Consider the following 22,584-nt stretch of genomic DNA (forward strand, 5'->3'; position numbering starts at 1 on the left):
TAAACAGGACATGTTATTAAGCATTATTAAAATAATACAGATTTAATGACCATCACAATAATATTCTTCATGAACCAACAAGCTGACCAAAATAATAATTTAAACATAAAGTAGGATTCATATCAAGATATTAAATTTTTCTCATGATAACTAGATTTAATCTGGTAAAATGGCATTATCTAAAAAAGAAATTTTTGGTTGTAACAGTCTGTTATTCCTAACATCAAAAGCATTTCATCAAAACCGAATGGAGTATTATTTTATTATCATCAATAGGCTTCTCATTAATATAAATCATAAAAAAAGTGAGAAAGAATATTTCACAGTTTAAAAACTTTTTTCAGATTGTTGAACAAGGAAAAAAAAAATCTTTGTTTTGCAAAATTCTATATCTTAAATTGAGGGATAATTGCAAAAATATTAGAAGATAGTAATTTAGTAACAATTAATATGTATTCTACATATAACATAAAAATTAAATTAAGAGCACTAAGTATGATTTCAATAAATGTCAATACTTTAAATAAATTTGTTACTAGATGGACATGAAATCTAAATACCAGCCAGATAGGCCTGAATATAGAAACTAAAAACTAAGATTTGCATAAAACAAACTTATTAATTATTTTAAAAGAAAAACATAAAATTTTAAGTATAACATATACCTCAGCAAGTATTCTTACTTCTAGATCTTCACTTTGATGAAAATTAATTAATAGTAATAATATATGATAGAAATAAATACCTTAGAAAATTCATCATCAAATCTGAAAATGTAATACATTTTCTGCAAAATGAATAAATTATGATCAATATCATTAAGCATATCGATTTCTATGGATTTTACATTGGATCATTGCAAATATATATATATATATATATATATATATATATATATATATATATATATATATATATATATATATATATATATGCATTGTCATGGAACACTCAAAAATTTGATTTAAACTGAACTTAATTCTGAAGAGGAGATGCAAGAATTTTTAAATCAAGCAGTACTACACTGAAACTGTGTATGCTGCTAAGAGTACATTTTAATAAAAAATACTACTAGTATTTCATCTCATATGCAAATCTTGAGGCTACAATATCTTATAAACATTACATGGGCAATATACATTGACATATTAGTCTAAAAAATAAAATAAAAAAGAATATCCTTCATACTGTGAACTGTCACACACACTTAGATGTTAAATATCTTACAGTATAGGTGATATAATTATGAAATAAAAATGTAAAAGAGGCACAAAGAATGATTTTTAACCTTTTCTTATTAAAATACAAGAATAAACATTAATTTACTCTCTCATACCAACACATTTTTTTTAAATAGGTTATATCTAGAATTTTATAGAATGAAGTACATTTAATGAATTAAAAGTGTCACAAAGTTAAAAGTTAAACATTTGTCTAGTTACTTTGTCTACTTTTTAGTTTCAATTAGCCCACGATATAAAAATTGAGATAATGAAAAATCATCATATTAAAAAAAAATAATTTTAGATTTCCTCTAAATGTTAATAACAAAGAAGAATATATTAAGCCCCGTATAATAAACCAGAACTTGTCAAAAAGGATTTGTTTTTAATATCATTAGAATAAAAAAAAAGCTACAAATATCCATATAATTCTGAAAAAAATTGAAAATTTATAATTTTAAAAATCAGCATAATAATGAGAAATAAAGAAAAAAAATTTAAGAAATATATTTAAATTCCAAAAATATTATTTACACAGCATTGTTCTTGCACCTAATGCACTGTCTGTGGCATTATGTTAAAAAAAAAGGGCCAAGAGTTTGGCAATTTATTTTATAAAATTATTTAAAAAAAACCAGTTAAAGGAGAAATTAATGAAAATAACCATTGATAAATAATAAAAATGTATGTATCTGCAAGGAAAAATGTAGAAAAAAAATGTTTTTAGGAGAATAAAATATCCTAACTTAATGATTCCTGTGTCAAAATTTAAGGCATAAGGCTAAGCAATTATTTTAATTATGAAATAACACACATTGAAATAATTTTTTGAAAAATGAATAAATTTGTACTAAAATAAATAAAGAAAATATTTGTCATAAAAATAATTTTAATTAAAAATAATCAAAATCATAATTCCTTAATAATTAAAAGAGGAGAGAGCATTTGAAAGCAGAAAAAAACAAACTACATTTTTACAATAAACAACAATACAGCATAACATAATAAAAATAAGACATAAATTTATTATATTACTTTAAACAATAAAATGCTTGTACAGGATTAATTATTTACTTAAATGACAGACACACTTCAAATATTAAGAATAATAAATTACTCAGTTATAACACAGTTAAATTCTTAAATTTATTATATAACAATTCAGATTAATTTATTTAGCAATTCAGATAAATTTAGAAAGCAACAATTACAATTTATTAATAATGATGACAAAAATAAATTTATTGATAATATAAATTACCTTTGATTTAATTTTTTTAAATAACATTTACTTAAATCAAATTTAGCCGAAAAATTAATCATTCATATTATTTCAATACATATATTAATTATGAGAAATCACTAGATTTATTTGTGCTTACTTAATATTAAACAAAAATTTTGAAGAGCCATGAAAACTAAACGATATGTATTTTTATTCATGAGAAAAATATTATTAATGTTCGTATAAAAGATAAAATGGATATTTTCTGAAAGATTATATACCACAGATATAAGAAGTAGCTCCAAAAATTTAGTCAGCAGTAAGATTTTTAAAAACTGAGCAGCAGAAAGCCCCATAAGAAATCTAATCGTACAAAAACGAATTTCGCTTACCTTATAGATTTTGTAGCGATCGATCACAAAAACAACTGAAATCTGGGGAACTCAAACAGATGGAAGTCTACAGTAATAAATGAAACAAACATTTCGAATTCTTGTAATAAGAAACCTGAAAAATTTGTTCGGTAATATAATTTGTGATATACTAATAAATAAAACTTCAAGAAGTTATTTCCATCTTACATAAGCTGCGCACGCATAATTTTTCACATCATATGTTTGCGAAATATGAGGAAGAAATATGGCAATACATCTCTATCCCTATTTTGAAGTCTGTTCTTCTTTTTTTCAAAAATTATATTTTTGAAATGTTAACTATTTCAAAATAAATAATTTGAAAAAAATTAATGACGAATAAAATACTCTTTTTAAAGAAAATCTCTTTATCTTACTGCTCAAATATTAAACCATTATTAATTTCACAGAGTGCAACAAATATTTTTAAAGATGAAGCAAAGAAAAAGGAAAAACGAAAAGAAAAGTTAGTAAAATTAAAAATACTTTCAAAGTAAATGAAACTGCGAAAAAGTTATATGAATATAAAATTCTATCTTCAAATGATTAAACGTCTTGAACTATTCATTTGTATAAAAATGTGGTACTTTATGGTCATTAAATTTTTAAGTGTCAAAAATGCAAAACTAACATTCAGGTTATTTGTCATTTTCCTATTAAATAATAGCCTTGCAGAATAGTTCTTTAAAAGAAAGATGGGGGGGGGGGATTGAAAAAAAAAAGTTGCAAATCAACCTCAATAGCATAGTGAAAGAGACAATTTTAAAATCATCTGAAAAATCTGAGCTTCGAATGTTAGAAGTGTTTGAAATTCCAGCATTTTAATTTCACAAAAAAAGTAGCCTCAATTATTCTTTATCAAAATTTTTAATATGACTGAGCCATTAATAATTTTGAATAACAATTGATATTTTATTGTTCTAGTGTTACTGCATTAATGTTTGATTATAATTCATTTTTAATAGTACTTCTATAGAATTTTATCATTCTTTGTCCTAGAAATCGATTTAAATTTACTTAATGCTTACCATAGTTGGTGTTGCTTTTAAATTTAAAATATTAATTTAAAATTTAAATATACTAATCGATGAATACACCAAACATTCTCACTTCATCGTTTATTTCATTGCAATTTTATTGTGTTCCCTCCTTCTCCTGAAGGAGGTTTTGTTTACATCACCTGTGAACTGAGCGCGTGAAATTGAAAGTAAATGAATAATTTGATGCGATACTTAGTATGTTTCAGTGTTTGTAGTATTGTAGGTTTTTTTTCTTTTTCATTCATAAACAATGTTTTCGAACTGATTTTTTAAGAATTTATTTTTTTCAATATGTTTTTGTGTCATTTTTATCGTGTTTAATATTAAAAATTTATCTAATAATTTTTCACAGTTCGTTAATTTGCTTTTTTTCGCACAAGAAATCAATATGCATATAATAAAAGCTTTGCATTGATGCTTTTTACTATACATAACGGTTATCATTATAATAATTGTATTCCACTAGATGTACTAAAATTTTTTTGCTCGTCTATTTTTCATTTATTGCTGATCAAATTTTTCTCAGAAATGTAATCATATACATTCCCAAAATTGTTTCCTACCATCATTTAAAAGCATATGATTATCTTTTTATGTTCCATATGCATACATACATACACATATATATATATGTAATGATATTTTAAAATGTAATTTAAACTTAATTAATTTCTTAATTTTTAGCTCAATTTAGTCCATATTAACTTCATTTTAAAATATTCTCTTATTTCCTGATCCCATTCCACATTTCATATCTAATTAATTCAACAGAAGCTTAGTAAAATTGCTGAATTGGCTAAAGACTGACACGTTCCCACACTCCGAGTGAAGGGATAAAATGTTGCTGATATAAATGGTACTCTTCCGTTAGCCGGGTGCAAGCGAAAAATCGTCAAATAATGTAGAATTCCACCAAATTTGCATTTGGTTCACAATTGGCGACGTTTGCACCGAGATAACGGAAAAGTACCATAGAAACAAATTCCACTGTGTTTCCCTTGCTTGTGATTGACATGTGTTAGAAATCTGTATTAAAATCTCACATATATAAAATTTTCGTTAGCTTTTCCTCATTTGTTCTGCATTGTGTCTGTGCTCCTCTCTTCTGCTTGTACATAGTGTGTGCCTCCTCAGAATGAAATAAAACGACATCAAAAAAATCGAAAGTCTCTTCACCGTCTTTGAAACTGTCTTCTTATTCAAAAATTATATGTTTACGTTATATGTATATATGATAGAAGTTCATTCATTATTGAATTGTTTTAGGTTCAGAAGCATAATTAGTCATTTCTACATTAATTTATTTCAGATGTTATTATTTATTTATTTTTGTTATTGAATACTCTCTGCTCTGTCTGTTATATATTAAAAGAACAATTTTTATTGTTCTGTGTGAAGTATCTTGTATCAAATTAACAATGTTTGCCTATTTTGAAAAGGTGTTATATATGTAGTTAATATTTTTATACATTTTGTTACCTGTTTGTTTAATAAGAAAATGTGTTTTAATTTTTAGGCATAAAATGATGAAAGATTGGATCAAATTGAAGTTATTTACCGATAAATGTTATCATTCAGTTTATAGTTTGTAAATATGTCTTCATTGATATCGGCATTAAATTGGTATCATAAAAAAGTGAGTTATATTCTTGTTATGTAATAATTAATATTATTGGAAATGTGTATGAAATACTTTTTCTATACAATTATTATTATTATTATTCATAATGGCATAAATAGTAAAATATAGGAAGTTGTTAAACTTGAATAGATAATTGAAATCTTTATTAACTGAAATATGCCTTTTTTTTTACATAATGCTATGCAGACAGCTTTGCAGCTATAAATTTTAATTGCTGTTTAATATGATTATAAAAATATCATTTACTGAGTATTTAAGTTACAAAATTAAATTTAAATTGTAGAATTACATAGAATATAAAAGAAAAAAATAATGAAATATTAGATTTCTTTCTTTCATTTAGATTTTATTGCGTGCTAGCTGATATATGCAGCTTTGCCCGAGATTAATATTATTCAATGTGTAAATTTTTTTAATACACACAAACTGATCCTTTTTGAAAATGAGAATATTGACTTAAAATTAAAAATTATTAACACCATCATTTCTAAATTAGTGAAATAATACCAAATGCTAAGGGGTGACAATTAATATTTTACCAAATTAAAAATAGTAAATAACTTTTTAACAGTAACAGTGAAGGCTAATTGAAGATCAATTTGCATTACTAATTGTGTGAAAAATCATCACAATCAGTATTGGACAATAAGAAAATTTCAAGATTTTAAATAATTAAACATTAAGAAACTTCATAAAATGTAACATTTCCACTGGTAGTCAGGATGTAAATGACACACTGTGCATGTATGAAATTAGATTTTAATTTTCTTTATTCTTTTTTTAATTTAATTCAGAAGTACATTGGAATAAATTTGAAAAATCAGTCAATTTTTAGTGTTTAGTTTTCTTTGTATAAATTATATAAAAAATAAATACTTTACTTTGAAACAATAGGTGAAACACTTTTTAGCCTTGCCTCATTGGCATGGAGTAAAAAATCCAGTGCAGTTGGCAGGAAAAATAGTTTAACACACTGCACAAGCAAGAATAATTTTCCATGTCAACAAAGACCTTGCTTTATTGGCATGAGAAAAGAAACGACAGCCTTCTCTCATTGGCATAAGATGCAGAAAAGAAGTAGAAAGATTTGGGGAATGAAAAATTGTTTTTTATTAATAAAAGAATAACTATTTGATTAATTATCACAAAACTTTTCAGATTATATCTATATGCCTCTATATATCAGTATGTAACATTGGAATAAAACCTATCCAGTAGATTTTTAATCAAAAATGACAGATATTGCCTTTTATATATATAGATTGTAATTTTACTGAGCATATTCATTAACATACCAGTTGTCCACCATCTGTATGTTTAAAATAATTGGTAAAAAATTTTTTAAACCAGTTTGTCATCCACAATCAATATATTGATTTCACTAAATTACTAATGTTCAATTCAGTAATGTTTTGAGATTTATCTTTGCCATTCGTTTGCTTTATCTCCATTTTTCTTGACTCCTATTAAGAGATGTTGTGTTGAGAAGAAGCTTGACCAATATCATACAAAGAAGAAAATGACTCAAAACTAAACGAAACTAAAGTGACAAAAAGGAAAGAGATGAAACGAAAAGCCCAATTCATGAAAACTGTAACAATACAAGAACACACTGAGTAAAACTTGTCTGAGGAAGTTTTGGGATCAGAAAATTGCTGAAGAAATTTGATGGTGACATTTGTTTTCCTTGCTGCATCTTCTGTTAAATCAAAGTGCCAAGAGAAAGAAAATGGACTAATTTTGTTCATGAAAATATAGATATTTTTTACAATGAAATATAGTATATTCTATCTCCTCAATTTCATTACAAGTAGGATATTTGGTTGAAATAGTCAGACCAAGCCTGTAGAGCTTTTCGTGAGATGGAAAGGTTCCAGTTTGAAAACATGAGAGTAAGACATTTTATAAGAAAAAGACTGATTTTTATTTCATATGAAAATTGTAAATACCCTGATATATCAACTCTGATCTTTTACTTTAAATCACGGTCACGATTTATGACAGAAATCTGAAAAATACTATTTCTTCATACATATTTTAAGAAAAAACCCTGTCAGTGTTTCCTCTCCCAATCACTAAATTCATCAATTTTTAGGAAGATTCATTCTAGAAGACTACCAATTGTAATAGTTCTCATGACATGGCTTTGAGGAAATTTCTGTAAATATTCGGTGATCATGGTCTTTAGAACTTAAAACCATTCTCCTTATAACAATTTAGTAGGGAGGGGGGCACAAGTAGCATAATACTTTGGTCATTCTGTATTGTTAACATGACCGTAGAGTAATTTTATTTGGATTTTAACCAACCTGGGATGTAAGAATCACAAAATGAGTTTGTAGATGGGCCATCTAGCACAAAGGCGATAGAAATTTTCATTTTTCTGCAACTTATTTACAATTGAAGAAAGGAAAATGGAGTAAATTAAAGTGTCATCAAAATGAAATTAGGGGTTTGAATGTGATTTTCACCTTCAGTTATTTTTAACAGAATCTATATTGTAACATTTAAATAACTAAAAAGACTTCTACATTTATTTTCTTTCCTTACTTTGAAATTGCTTGAATTGTGTGGTCTAAAGTTTAATTTTTTGAAGAAAAATAATTGAAAAGTTAGGGAATGGAAATATTTGTTGGCAATTCCATGTAAAAACGATCAGCTTTAGAAAATTTCAGAATTGTATGCGAGTGCCTTCCGTTTGTCTTAAATTTATCTTTAAAAATTTTTTTTTTCAATAAAATCTTGGTTATGTTTCTTCTGACAGCACATTTATTACACATGTACAAACTTTCTTATATGTTTTTATATATAGGATATATGAATAAAAGAAGGTCAAAGCATCTTCAGTTCAGTATCATAAGCACACAGTTACCACCTCAAGAACTCGTGATTGAGAAGAGGGGAGGATAATCATATAGATATTTATTTGCTCTAAAATGTTGCAGAATAACTGTTTGCTCACTTCATCCCAGTACACCTCACCTGCGAGTCGTACATTTCTTAAACAATTTTAATACTAAATGCACAAAACAAATACATATAAGCATTTAAAAAATTAGAGAAATGTCTTCAATGGAATATTTTAACTTTTCATCTTTAGTATCCTTTGTAAAAGTTTGTCAATTTAAATATATTATAATTTAATTTTATTGTCCTCCAACAAATCATTTACAGAATGTAAGTGTAAATTCACATGCCTTAATTTATTTGAAAATTAAGCATTTAATCCTTTGAAGTTACTGCTTAACTATCAAAATTTAAGGTTGTAGCATCATTTATCTATTGTTTAAATAATATTTTCAGTAGAGTTTAAATTTCAGTTAATAAATTTACAATTAGAATAATGTCTTAACAAATTGTAGAAATTCATATAATTCTGTGTCATGTGTTGAAGGACTCTTTTGTTTGTTATTTCTAGGAAATTAATAAATTGCCTAATAATATTGCACCATTATAGAATAAATTACAATTTTCCACCTTCCTCCAACTAGTATTCAGAAAACCAAATTTGTTATTGCAAAACAATTTATCTTTTGTACTTATCTATTATCTTAATATTTTAGCGAAATTATAATGCTCTTTTTTTTTTTAATGATTAAACTGGGAAAGATAAATTGTTACTAATGATATATCAGGATATGTTCTATTAGTTAAATGTAAAAAGTTCTCTAATTCCCAATACATAACATTAATCTATTCATTTGTAGAAGAATTTCATCTTCTTTTACAACAGGAGTTTTTGACACTTTTACATTGTGTTAGATTACGTTTAACCATTAATGAATCAATATTTGCAAAATTGTGACAAACAGGTGCCATTTCCATATTTTACAATTTCTATACCTCAAAACTTATCAGTTTTATTTTCGTGCATTTCAGATATATTTTTAATCTTGGTTACAATTTCATGGCATAGTTCATTATTATTACAGAAAATAGCTAAATCATCTATATACATACATAAAATTAAGTAATTTTTATCTTCATTCTTAATGAAAACACAGTTGTTAGAAGCCAGTTATATTATTCCAAAATGTTTTAATTCACCATTTATAGTCATTTATCAGTTCATACTTGATTGTGTAAGCCATAAATACTCTTTTTCAATTTACAAATTTTTCTACTGCAAACAAGAAATGTGATTGCTGAATTTAATTCTTTGTTCCCTGAAATTATACGTTTTTAAATGAAATTGCATACACTTGGTAAATATAGTGGATCCTCTTACAGTAAAGGAAAGCAAAAAAGAATATATGAAAATGTAATAAAAAAAGAAATTTAAATCAAACGATTTAAATTCTTTTTGAAGATAATAACGTTTTTGAAGTTAATTTCTTAGAGAGAAAACTAATGGGTGTCATCTTCCTGAAACGTTCTTGCACATTTTTTGATAAAAATGTCATCCCTCTTGTCCTACATAAAATTTTCAACCTTAGACAAGGCCATGAATGTCAGAAGTGCTGATATTTTTATGGGCAGTGTCTTGTACATAAATTTTATGCTTCATAATATAGTATTACATAAAACTGCATATGCAATGTGGGCATTTTTTTGTGTCCGACGAAAACTAAAATTTGATAGAAAATAATGATTTTAATAACAAAATCACATGCCAAATTCCCCCTTTTTTTTTTTCTTTTTTTTTTTGTCATTATTGCATTTTTTAATTTTTCACGTTTACTTTAATTTTTACATATTATATACTCATGCATGCAAAAAGCTAGACCAATCAATGGTTATTCATAGATTTCATTCAACTTTGTTATGAATCAATAGTTTAAATGTTAAAATTCCATTTATTCCTATGTTCTTGCATATTTGAATTGTCATGTTTACTTGGATGGGAAAGTAGGGACCAACAAATAGTCACCCCTTTGACAGATTTGTTTAAATATTTAATATTGATTGATACTTAATTGCTAAATCTACGTACCAAATTTTAACTATCAAGGTGTTTATATTTTAAAGTTATTGTATTCACTTGTACACAAACACCTAACCTTCTTAAGAATGGATTATGCTCACAATTTGATAAAATTCTCTAAATTAGAGGCAAAAATCATATATCAAGTTTCATCTGTCTTGAAACATTTTTTAATTATCACATTCCATGATATAATAGTTTAATATGAAAACTGTACATTTTATTTACATTTTTTGAAAACTAAGCAATTTAATTATCATTTTCAACAATCAAGAAAGAAATTCTATCAAAAAGTATAAGCATGTTATCACATTTTGCTGTTTGTGCAGCATTACAGCCTGAATTCAGTTGCTGAGTGTTTTTAATACCATTAGCACAATAAACATTTCCTTGTTTTTTTTTAAAATCCCATCTCTTCTTTAATAATATTACCTTTATGCATAGCTCAATAAATTATTATCATTGTCATTATCAATTATTATTACTATTGCTAACAATTGCCATTTCTCTCTTTCTTCCAAAGGAATCTACTTTATGCTTCTATATTTAATAAGGGAGAACTTCAATCTTTTTCTCTATCTTGTTCAAAAGCAAAGTAATTGAAAAAAACTGAATTTAAACTTAGCACATTGTCCATATTATTAGCTGGAAACCAAGGTTTCATGATCGTGCTGCATGGTTTTGATTTTTGAGATGTCAGAGAACATTTGGAGATCATCGATTTTAAAATCTGCTAATAAAGATGGCCAGTACTGGAGAATAAACTGAATTGATGGCTCATTTTAAGATTAGATAGGGCCAGTTTTTAAGCATTTTTCTATTGCCAGATGATGAAAGATATCTAATGGATTTAAATTTTTGAAGAAAAAAAATAGAATTATGCATTTGCGAAAAAAATGGAGATGGTTGTTACATGACAAGTTTATACTTGCTTGTCTTTGAAAAGTTGTATCAAAGATATTCAAACTCTTCCTAGGCCTAGTTGTGAAACAACTAGGGCTAAAGTTCTTATATTTTTTTTAAATAAATGCCCTTGTTTTTTCAATTATAGACATTGTGCATTTACACCTTTGCTTTCTTTAATAATAGCTTTTTATATTTAGGCTGACCTAGAATGTCTTAGTGACCATTCTTCTCTCTGATAGTATTTTTCAAATTAATCTTCACAAATGTATCTCTAATGAATGTATATAAAAATCTAAATATGAAAATTATTTTCTTTTGGAATTTTTTTTTTATAGATTGGAGCTTATGATAAAGAATTATGGGAGAAATCAGTTGACCAGCGAATCTTAAGGGTAAATTGCTTTCTTATTATTTTTCTAAGCAATCAAAAATAATATAATGATAATCTTTTGAAAATTATTTGACTGATTGTTAAAGTTTATTTTACGTGAAGTTAATTATTCTGTCTATATAATATATAATACATATGATATAAACATGAGTCTGTATTGTTGTGGAAAATTTCTGTTTCTTTTATAAAACTTAGAAAATTATGATAAATGGCATTGCTTGTTATGTTAAAATATTTCTAGTTCTCATTAGTTTATAGTTTTAAATAAAAGAAAATTTTATAGAATGAGTATTTTAAAAGAAGTAAAAAGAATAGCACTTAGTTCACTAAGAATGTTGTTTTTGTATACCTTCAATCAAGTCACTCATGGCTCTTTCAAGAAAATATTTCCATGCTTCAAAATATGACAGACATAAAATCTGTGTTATTTTAATAGCATTACCATTGTTTGTTTGTTTTTAAATATAAAGCATGAATTAGTGTATTTTACTCCCATATATTCCCAACAGAACTTAACTTTGTATCATCATTTTAAATTTAAGTATACAAATAATCTGCCATATTGACTTTTACTATTTTTGTATATATAAATCATTCTAATAGAGTCAAAATTTATGACATCATTATCTTCTAACTTTTGCAATATTATGATTTCAGTTTCTTATTCCTCATAATAACTACTCAGTTATTAGACAGAAGTCTTCTTCCTCAGCTTTCAACAATGAAAAATCATGCAGTTATATATTTGATTAATTAATAACAATGTTTTGAATTTCACTGCAATAATAAAATATATTCTTGAAACGCATGCAAAAAAATATTTTTAAAAATTGCAAAAATTCAGAAAAAAATTGCATTACATTTTATTTGGTATTATAAAAAAAAAAAAAAATTAATTTTGAAAATGCAAAAATCATTTTATGTAATAACTTTTCCTCGAATTATTGTTAAAGTAATTAACAAATCATTGATTAATTTTTAATTAAAATTTGTATAAAACTGCTCCATGAGATGTATTCCCATCCTTCAAATTATATTCAAGTCCAGTAGTTTTAGCTGTAATGGTTTATAGAGCACCAAAATGTGTACAATCTATTGACTTAGATTTTAAATAAGTCAATGTTTTAGTAGCAGAATCGTTATTATATTCCACATTTGTATATTTCTTGCAATCATTTTGTATGGCAACAATTATTAATATTCTTAACTGTAATTCTTTCTTTATCTTATATCCTTACTAATTATATAAAGTATAATAGTTTGTATTTTTAATCCTTAAATATTATAATGTAGATATTCTTCTAAGTAATTTTCTATCTGCTTAATAAATGCCTCAAATATCAGTGTGTAGTATTAATAGGTTTTGCTTTTTTGAAGTTAGTTACTTAATTTAATCAAACGTGGATCATCTCTTTTAGAAGTTCAAACTAACTTGGACTTCTAAAAGAAGGAGTTCTTGGTGGTTTTAACTTTAATTGTTGCTCACTTGGTAGTTAACATCAATTTGTCTTTCAAAACATTTGGTAACATTTTATTAGTTATTTAAAATAAATTAACAGTTTTAATGGAATATTTTAATATTATATTTTCTAAGAAACTTATTTTCTTATTTGATAATTTTTTTTTTAAATTTTTTTATAGGGTGTTTGTGCCATCCCTAAAAGAACTACTAGAATTAAAACTGAACTCATTGATGTTGATCTTGTCCGTGGTAATTATTATATTTTTACGCATCTGTTATTTAATTAAAAAAAATATTCATATGTATTAATTTTTTAATTAAATCATTAAGTAGTAGTAACCATAAGAAAAAATGATAGATTTTTTTATTTTTATTCCCTTTTTCCTATTTTCTTTTTTATCAGGTTCAGCATTTGCCAAAGCAAAACCTCAGCACAGTTGGATTGCTGCTACAGTATCTGGTATTAAGCGTGTTTTCCTTTTACCATTTTTCTACTCATGGTAATTTTTTATATTTTTCCTTTCTTTTTGGCATTTTGTACAGCATTATTTTTAATTAATTACTATGTAATTCATGCCTGTGATTTTTTTTCTTATAGAAAAAGTATTTTTCTACTTTATAATTGAATTATGGCACTTTTCTATTTATAGGAAACAATATCAGAGAGAAAGAGTGTGCTTTAAGAATGAATGATATTTTTAATGAAGTTCTTAAAAATGTACTAAAAAATAATGTGTTTTATTCCTATATCTATTTTTAACAAACTATACAATCTAATGTGGAGTGATGCAATTTCATTAAAATATGTTATAAGATTTCTATATCTCACTAGAAATCATAAAATTCTATTTATTTGCAATCTGAAATTCAAATGTTTATTTACATTTATTTCTTCCCTTGTGCATTATTGAGTATTAGCTTAATAGTTGAAGTTTGTTAAAAAATAAAAGTTCCTGGAATATAAATTTATAGAAATACCAATCCTTTTGATTTTTTTATTAGTTTATCTTATAACAGGTTAATAATTAAGATTAGTATTAGCATTATGGTGTTTCCCATATTCCTCTCATTATGATCAGCAGTCATTAGGACCACTTATCCAACTGGGGAGAAAAAACGGCATGCTTTTTGCTATTCTTCAATATAATATATAATTGAAAATTTGTTTACTTGTTTGTTGGAAATTTAAATGCACCCTATTTACATACTGTGTCTTTTTTTTTTTTTGCAGGCATTTAGCTTGAAAGTATTGAAAAAAATTCTATTCTAAAACAAATAAGTAAATTTAAAGTATTTTGAAAATATATATAAATTAATATACCCAATACTCACACTGCATCTTACTCCATAAAAATTATTTACTTGTGAGTAATTGGAATTTTGTTATTTATTAAATTCTGTTTTAGTAAATTTATACTTTTGCTTTTTATACTTTATACATTTGTATAAAATCATCTAATAGATTGCAATTTCTGTTCATTCTTATATATTTTAATTACTTTGACAGAAATGGTAATTGTTTTTCAATTTTATTTACTTATTTAAATTATTATTTTTATTATGGGAAAATTAATCATTTACATCAAAGGATTTGTTATTACATAAATTTCCATTGTTAATATGCTTTATTACATGAAAATGGGAATGTTGCAACCACTTAAGTTTGCTATGCATTTACTTTTAACTTTTTAATCAATTCCAAATACTTCTGTCTCATTTCAAAGCATTGTAGTTTCATAATATGCCATAACCTTATTTATTCTGTTTTAGTTCTGTATTCTTTGAAATGAAATGCATAGTTATGGGTAATGGTTATTTTTAGAATCATCAGGATTCTTTATAATTTGCACATATTTTTCCTCTTAATTACTGGAATTCCAAAAATGACTGCTTTTATTTCAACATCATCACTATCATTCATGCTGATAGTTAAGAAATTTAACTAAATTGTTTTTTCACCTTAAAATGCATTTTTTCATCATTTATGAGAGGGATTCTGAATTGATGTGTTTATAAAATGTTCATGCAATATAATTAAATATGCTATTGAAAGTAAATCATAATGTTTTTTATTAAAAAACAATTGAGATATAAATGATAAAAATTGCTAACTTAAATCAGTTTATTTTAATCGATACTACTTTCAAACAGCAAAATAGTAATTCATATTTAATAAATATATTTATAAATAATTTTGAAAATGTAGTTGGTAAATAGTATAAAAAATAAATTGTGAAAAATCAACATGTTTATTTCAATAAAATTTAATATAATATTTTTATGATTAATAAAGGATTTGAAATTATTGGTACTGAGTATGTGTTTTAAGTAGATTTTAAATCAATATAAATAGCTAATAGTCTAATAACTAGAAATTCTTTGTCCTCTTTTTAATAAGTAAAACAATTTTTAAAAAAATTCATTTGAGATATTAGGTGTTCCCAAACCAATGGTTCAAATTTCAAAATTATACACAAATGGTGAAATAAATATATTTTTTCCCTAACAAAATTATCAAAATGTATGGAGGGACTGGCACTATATGGAGGTACTTTCTTCTTATATCTGGTTACTTTAATGATCAGCTGGTTTGGCTTAAAATATTGGCTGTGTTTACTTTCAGTTAAATCTCTTATGCATAATTTCATGTCGATGATTGTAATCTTCAAAAATAGTATCCATTGTACTATTGAGGCAGGGGTCAAAATCAATGCCAAAATATGTTTAAGTAACTTTTGTGTAACCTGAAAATGATTTTTTAAATTAATTATGAATTAAGATTTTAATATTTTGTACAATAATTCCTGGAAATATCACTCTAGAAATTTAATTTTCACGTTATTTTAAAATTTTGCTTTTAATGATATTAATTTAAATGCAATGTTAAATTTTTTTCTTAATTTTTTTAATTAAAAAATACTTAGTTTTCATTATGTTACAATAAATGTAATAAACTGGTGATTATGTATATTTACTGTTGATTAATCATAATAATCAGTAGCTTTAGTAATGATTATAAATAATCGCCAGTAATTATACATAATTGCTAGATTAATTACATTTACCATAACATTGAAATTTAAACAGTTTTTATATTTAATCTTCTAAGTTACTTTCTTAAGTTAATCTTTAGTTACATATTACATTACTTTTTTTAAGCTAATCTTTAGTTACATATTACATTACTTTTTTTAAGCTAATCTTTAGTTACATATTACATTACTTTTTTTAAGTTAACCTTTAGTTATATATTACATTATTTTTTTAAGTTAATCTTTAGTTACATATTACATTACTTTTTTAAGTTAATCTTTAGTTACATATTTGTTCTACTAAATATTTAATCACTTGATTTCCTTCCATTAGTGAAATCAAAGGAAAGAAGATTCTACTTATTATCTCCACAATTTAATGAAGAATAAGAAAATGCCATCAAAAACATAACTTGTAAAAAAAACCAAGTCTCGCAACTCAGTTCTTCTATTGTAAAAAGTTGTGAGATACATGTAATACAAAGTCGGTCAATTTATTCAGTCCCTACTTAAGGGTCCTTTTGTCTTATTACGTAATTAGCTAATCTAACAACACCTTATAGTGACCATATCAATATTAAAAATCTTTTATGGTTTAAATAAATAGATTGACTTGGCCATCGCATGAAAACACAATGTATCTTTACATTAAATTAAATTACATTAACATATTATATTAAATTAGATTGTTTAGTGCAATTGCCAAGTCAATCTATTTATTTAAACCATAAAAGATTTTTAATATTGATATGGTCACTATAAGATGTTGTTAGGTTAGCTAATTATGTAATAACTTAAGACAAAAGGACCCTTAAGTAGGGACTGAATAAATTGACCGACTTGGTATTACATGGTTCTCACAACTTTTTACAATAGAACTGAGTTGCGAGACTTGTTTTTTTTTTTTTTTTTTTTTTTTTACAAGTTATGTTTTTGATGGCATCTCATTTCTTTTTGTAGATAGTCATTTTCTAATTTTTGTATGTAGACTTTTTCTTTTTCGGTACTACTTCTTGAGCTTCAGCTACAGTTTTTCTCAAAGCCCACTCCCTGTCTTTATGGGTTTTTCTCGTAAGCTTTGATGTTACAATTTTTGACAAGTCTGGATGGTAAATGCTTCTAGGTCGACATTTATTCAATGTAAGCCGTCCAGACTTGTAACTCTCGAAAGTGCCACGTAAGCTTGACCGGATGTGAATACTGCAGAACCGATATCCATCAGTGCATTATTTATACTTAGGCCCTGACTTTTGTGTATAGTTATAGCATAGGCTATGCATATGGGAAACTGTTCGCGATGAACATAAGCTCTATTAATAATTTCAAATTTAGTTTTGACCGGACTAAGCTCGTAAACATGTTCTTTATTAAATGTAATCTATATTTTCCTTATCAACCTTTACTCTTTGCACTATACCGATAGAACCATTAACTAAACCAAGACTCATGTCAATATTTCGCCTTAACATGACTTTTGTTCCTATTTTTATAATTATGTCCTCTTCCAGGCCTGCAGTCATAGAAGCATTGTCTTCATATTTTTTTATGCATTCATGAGCTTTTTTTGTTAAGTATCTGGGGCAATCTATGCTATCTACAGCTGTAAGTTTTATTTCGGGATGTGGAAGAGATTTAAGCATTGCAATATTTAATTGTTGACACATGTTTTTGTAGGTAATAAGCAAACGATATCATCAGGAAGTTTCGAGAGATGTTCAATTATTTCAATTAATCTGTTTTCATTTGAATTGGATTTGAGAGTTATTAATCTAGCTGAGAGTAAGTCGCTGTCTTTTTGTGTAGTCTCACCTAATCTTACTCTATTTAGCATTTCAACAAAATCAGAATCATTGAGCTGTCGCATGTCAATTTTAGTTCATTGTATATAAACAGTTCAATCCACAGATTCGGTATACTGAAGGAATCTAACAACTTGTTAGTTTCAGCAGTTGATAGTTTTTCAAAAGGGGACTTTTCTCTTACCGGCGAAAGCTGTAAGAGATCTCCGAAAACTACAAAATGTTTTTTTTCCAAACCACCCATTCTGATCGTCGCTTATGTCGAATATTTCAGATAAGCGTAAATGAATATAAGTTAAAGTAACATTGGATATCATCGACACTTCGTCTATGATAAACAACACTACTTCTTTCAAATCTGATCTCAGAACTTGGAGCACTTCATCAGAAAGTGGCTTGTACTTCGGTGTTTGCTTGTGTTCTACAGGCAGCTGCAATAGTCTATGTCTAGTCAATCCATTCACATTGAATGCAGCTATTCCTGTTGGAGCACTAACTGCCACTTTTTTGTTTAAATACGTCTTAACCCAAACTTTCAGAGTTTTTATTAAAAAGCTCTTTCCAGTGCCACCAGTTCCACTCACAAAACAGCGTAAAACGTCAGCGTTATTATCAGTTGTGTCCATTTTATTTGTGATCATATTGAAGACTCTTTTTTTGATCCGCATTATGTTTTGCGATCATACTTTGAAGATCAGTTTGCTCTTCTTCTACCAGATTGATTCTCTGAAAGTCACCCATTGCATTTGCATCTTCCACAACTTCAAATTGAATTATTTCAAATTAGATATTGTTACAAAGCTGTAATTTTGCTTCCCAGCGTGAATAATGTCATCATAAGAAAGACCGTTTTACAGTAATCTGTATTGGATGCTGTCGGATGCTGAGCCAGTGACCCCAGAGCTTGGTGACAAACTTGGCGACTTGGCGAAGAATTTACCGACAAAAGGGATAAAGCTCGAAACTTCGAGAATTTTTTCGATCCCTCCATTATTACACGCATATTTTAGTTATTTCTTGATTTATACACTAAACACTAATTGTATTCTAAATTTGAAGCTTCTATGTCTGCTAGAAGTGCCTTAGAGTTTTGATGATCGGTCAGTCAGTCAGTGACAAAATTCACAAACTTTGACTAGTTATAATTCTTAAACTACTGGTTCAAATTTAATGAAATTTGAAATATACCGTGTTTATATAATGCCTGCTTGGTTACTGAAAATTCAGGTTTCTAGTTTTATCCACACCGAAATTATAGGAGGTCGAAAATGGCCTGAACTGCTTCGAGAAAAGGATGGTACGGCCGGGCCGCTTGTTTTTGCTCGACTTGGCGGAGGCACTGCCGTGCCCCAAATAAAATTACAATACTGAACACAATATCCAATTTGAGAATTGATCAGTTGAATTTTTAATATCACAGTGATGTGGTAGAACTTGATTCCATTAGATAGGATCATGTATATAATAAAATAATATTTGTAAGGCTATTAAAATATAAAATTTTAATGTCTGTTATAATTTGATGTTTAAATATACTTTTATTATGAGATTTATAAACAGGAAATTATATGTGAGAGCTTTAATTAGAATTAAACACATCCAATATTAATGGCTAATTGCCAAAGGTAGCTTGTATATTTATAATTTTTTTAATTTGTTTTTTGTTTCATTAATTTTTTTTAATTCTGTGTATTATTAATTATATGTTACAAAATGACACAAAATTGCTCCTTTTTTCATCCTAAGTAGTGTGATAGTAGTAAGAAGTATTTGTATCATAGTAAGTACTAAGAAGTATTTGTATCGGTGATTCTGATTCTAATACTGTACTTATTCTGTTATATTATTTAATTATCATTGCTGCAAAATTGAACATTCAAATTGTATCTCTCATATAACTTTTTTAAAAATAAAATTTTTCCTTTAAAAATTAAATACTTTTTATGTTAAACACCTCTTTAAAAAAAAGGTTGATAATCTGCCATATGTTTAAAATATATGGAATTATATTCATAATTTTCATTATTTTTCTTTTTTTAGGTGGAAACTTCAGACAAATGCTCTAGTCAGTTGTACACTTGTCATTTTATATTTTTTACAAATTCTTGCTATGTACCTATATTTCTCTGCTGATGAAAAAGACTTTGCAGTATGACACATTTTAGTTTTGTTTTATTATTATTGTATCAATTTTAAATATTACTTGTGCCAAATCACTTTATAAATAGTTTGTAAAAGTAGACTGTGAATTTTAAAATATTTTTAATTAAATTTTTATTTACTTGCTTTATCAAACTGCCAGTCATTTTATAATACTGCACATAATTTATATTTATTGTTTTATTATTATTGTGCTTATTGTTTGCTTGACTTGATCATTTGAATATAAGGAATATAGAGATTATTATGTAAATTTATAACAAAAAAAAACTGCATTATGAATTTATGAACCATATGATATGTGATAATATCTTGCTCTCTTTTTGTATCACATTGTTATAGTTATATAAATAAAACATGGATATACATTATGCTGTTAAAAATTTTACCAGGTATTTTCTAACATAATAAAGGAGTAATAACAAATTTCTGCAATAGATAGTAAGCGTTATCAGTAACAGTTAATTAGTAGTTTTTGATATAACGTTATTGGTAAAAAAAAAGTAAACCAATGACCAAGATAACTTGTTCAATAGCAGTTGTATTCTCATTTTAATTTCTGTTTATTGTTTTGCATTCAGACATAACATATATCCCAATTGGTACATATTTGTTGTGGTGAAAAAATACAACTTGATATTTGAATGATTCTTTATCGTCAACATTAATAGAACACATAAATATTTAAACCATTTTCATTGGCAGTTAAATATTAGTTAAGAGCTGCCAATATTTCCTTTTTCTGTGCTTTTCTTTAAGGAATAAGTATTAAATATTGTAAACTATAATTATTAAAAATTAATATTGAAGAATAGAATCACTATTTTTTTAAGGATGTTCCTGTGTCTGAAATATTTACACCAATAGCTATGACTTTTATACTTGGCATTGTGCATTCTCAAATTGTTGCTACATTTTCTACTAAAAAGACTAGAAAGCATGTTACGAGAGACAAAAGGTATGAACTTTTAATTTAACTTTTTTTCTTTTCTGCATTTTGACTTTTTTAATACCTTTATGTATTAAAAACACTATAGTTAATTTTTAATCTTATTATTATTAACAAAATCATGATTAAATGATAAACAAAATCAATAAAAATATCTTGATATTATGAATTGTGTTTAATTTTTTTTTAAGTTTAAAAAAATTATGGTTGAAAAACGGCAAAAATCACCAAATTTTTAATTAATATTCTTTAGTTCTGGAGTATGAAAATTTTTATTTTTTAACGAATTTATTTTGCTGATACTTTATTTATTTATTTACAGCTTACTATGACCATGTCAGAATATGCAATCATATCCCTACCTGAAATTTTATTTGCCTTATTATATAGATTTTATAAGATTCTTGGAAGTTATTATCAATAAAATTATGAATAAAACTTTTAATTTTATCTGATAAAAATGATTAATTGGTATAACAGTTACTTCGTGATAATTTCATCTTGAAACGTTGTAACTGGAGATTTCAGTAAAAAAGAATTTTTATGACAACAAATGAAATCAGGTATGATTTTTTGTGTATGTGTGTGTGCCACCATGTAGCTGATCAATCAATGCAAATAACAGAAAACAAAGTTGATTATTTTCTATTGTCAACATTATTATTCTTTTTTAAAATGCTTTGTAATTTTTTTACATTTTCAACAAGTATCATTATCACTAACAATTGCTAATAACAGTGCCATTATTTAAAATGACTCTCCCAGTTATTTTGTATCTTCAAAGTAAATTCTTAATACAATTTTTAAAAAAAACATAACTTAAAAAAATTTTGAAGATAAAGTATTTGTGCTTGGAAAATGTTTTTTTTTTTTTTTTTCTTTTCCTTAAAAATTAAAATAAAATGCTGTTAATTATTTTTTCCAGTTGATTTTTATTTTTATACATTTTAAGTTGATTGTGAGGTCTTTTTATGATAAATTATTTTTTTATAATCTATATTTTAATTCAAAAAATGTTTCTTTTCAAGACGAAGACCAAAATGCAAACGAACAAAAAAGCCAGTTCACTATGATCATGAATCTAAATCATCCCCAGACTCTGCTTCTGATGAGAGGCATGAAAATTCTGTCAATCACTTAAGGCAAACTGTTGGTAAAAGTGACAAAACTGGGATTCATCATGATGATGATCCTTGTGTTCAGTGCCAACCTTGTGATTGTAAAAGGCTTTTCAAAATGGGTGAGATGTTTTTTTCTTTCTTTGATTTGGGCATAACTAAAAATGTTTTAATTAGTTATTTTGTGGTATTTTCTTTAAGAAAGGTTTATAACATTCAAACATGCTTCAGCTTTATTTAGGTAGAATTTCTTCTAGCATATAAAGATTTTATTATGTAAAATTTATTCCATAAATTTGT

At 25.9% G+C, this 22,584-nt stretch overlaps 2 protein-coding genes across 6 annotated transcripts in view; one reads left to right on the top strand and one right to left on the bottom strand.

Annotated features, from left to right (window-relative positions):
• Nucleotides 1–3,062, bottom strand: part of LOC129981095 (myocyte-specific enhancer factor 2C-like) — an 81,981-nt gene extending 78,919 nt beyond the window's left edge. Inside the window, exon 1 of the mRNA XM_056091756.1 lies at nt 2,841–3,062. The gene's annotated coding sequence lies outside the window, so the exon portion shown is untranslated. The remainder of the gene's footprint in view (nt 1–2,840) is intronic.
• Nucleotides 3,063–4,010: 948 nt separating this feature from the next.
• LOC129980948 (protein PHTF2-like) overlaps nt 4,011–22,584 on the top strand; it is a 42,922-nt gene continuing 24,348 nt past the window's right edge. For 3 of the 5 annotated variants that reach the window (XM_056091456.1, XM_056091460.1, XM_056091459.1), the window contains exons 1-8: nt 4,011–4,068; nt 5,418–5,537; nt 11,709–11,765; nt 13,406–13,475; nt 13,630–13,726; nt 20,098–20,206; nt 21,051–21,175; nt 22,195–22,406. In XM_056091456.1, the coding sequence (XP_055947431.1) occupies nt 5,496–5,537; nt 11,709–11,765; nt 13,406–13,475; nt 13,630–13,726; nt 20,098–20,206; nt 21,051–21,175; nt 22,195–22,406 (712 nt within the window). In that variant the 5' untranslated portion in view covers nt 4,011–4,068; nt 5,418–5,495. Of the gene's footprint in view, nt 4,121–5,417; nt 5,538–11,708; nt 11,766–13,405; nt 13,476–13,629; nt 13,727–20,097; nt 20,207–21,050; nt 21,176–22,194; nt 22,407–22,584 lie in introns of all 5 variants that reach the window. The other 2 variants (XM_056091457.1, XM_056091458.1) reach the window with 2 other exon arrangements.

The sequence above is a fragment of the Argiope bruennichi genome, chromosome 8 (genome assembly GCF_947563725.1).
Source record: "Argiope bruennichi chromosome 8, qqArgBrue1.1, whole genome shotgun sequence".
NCBI classification, from domain to species: Eukaryota; Metazoa; Arthropoda; class Arachnida; order Araneae; family Araneidae; genus Argiope; species Argiope bruennichi.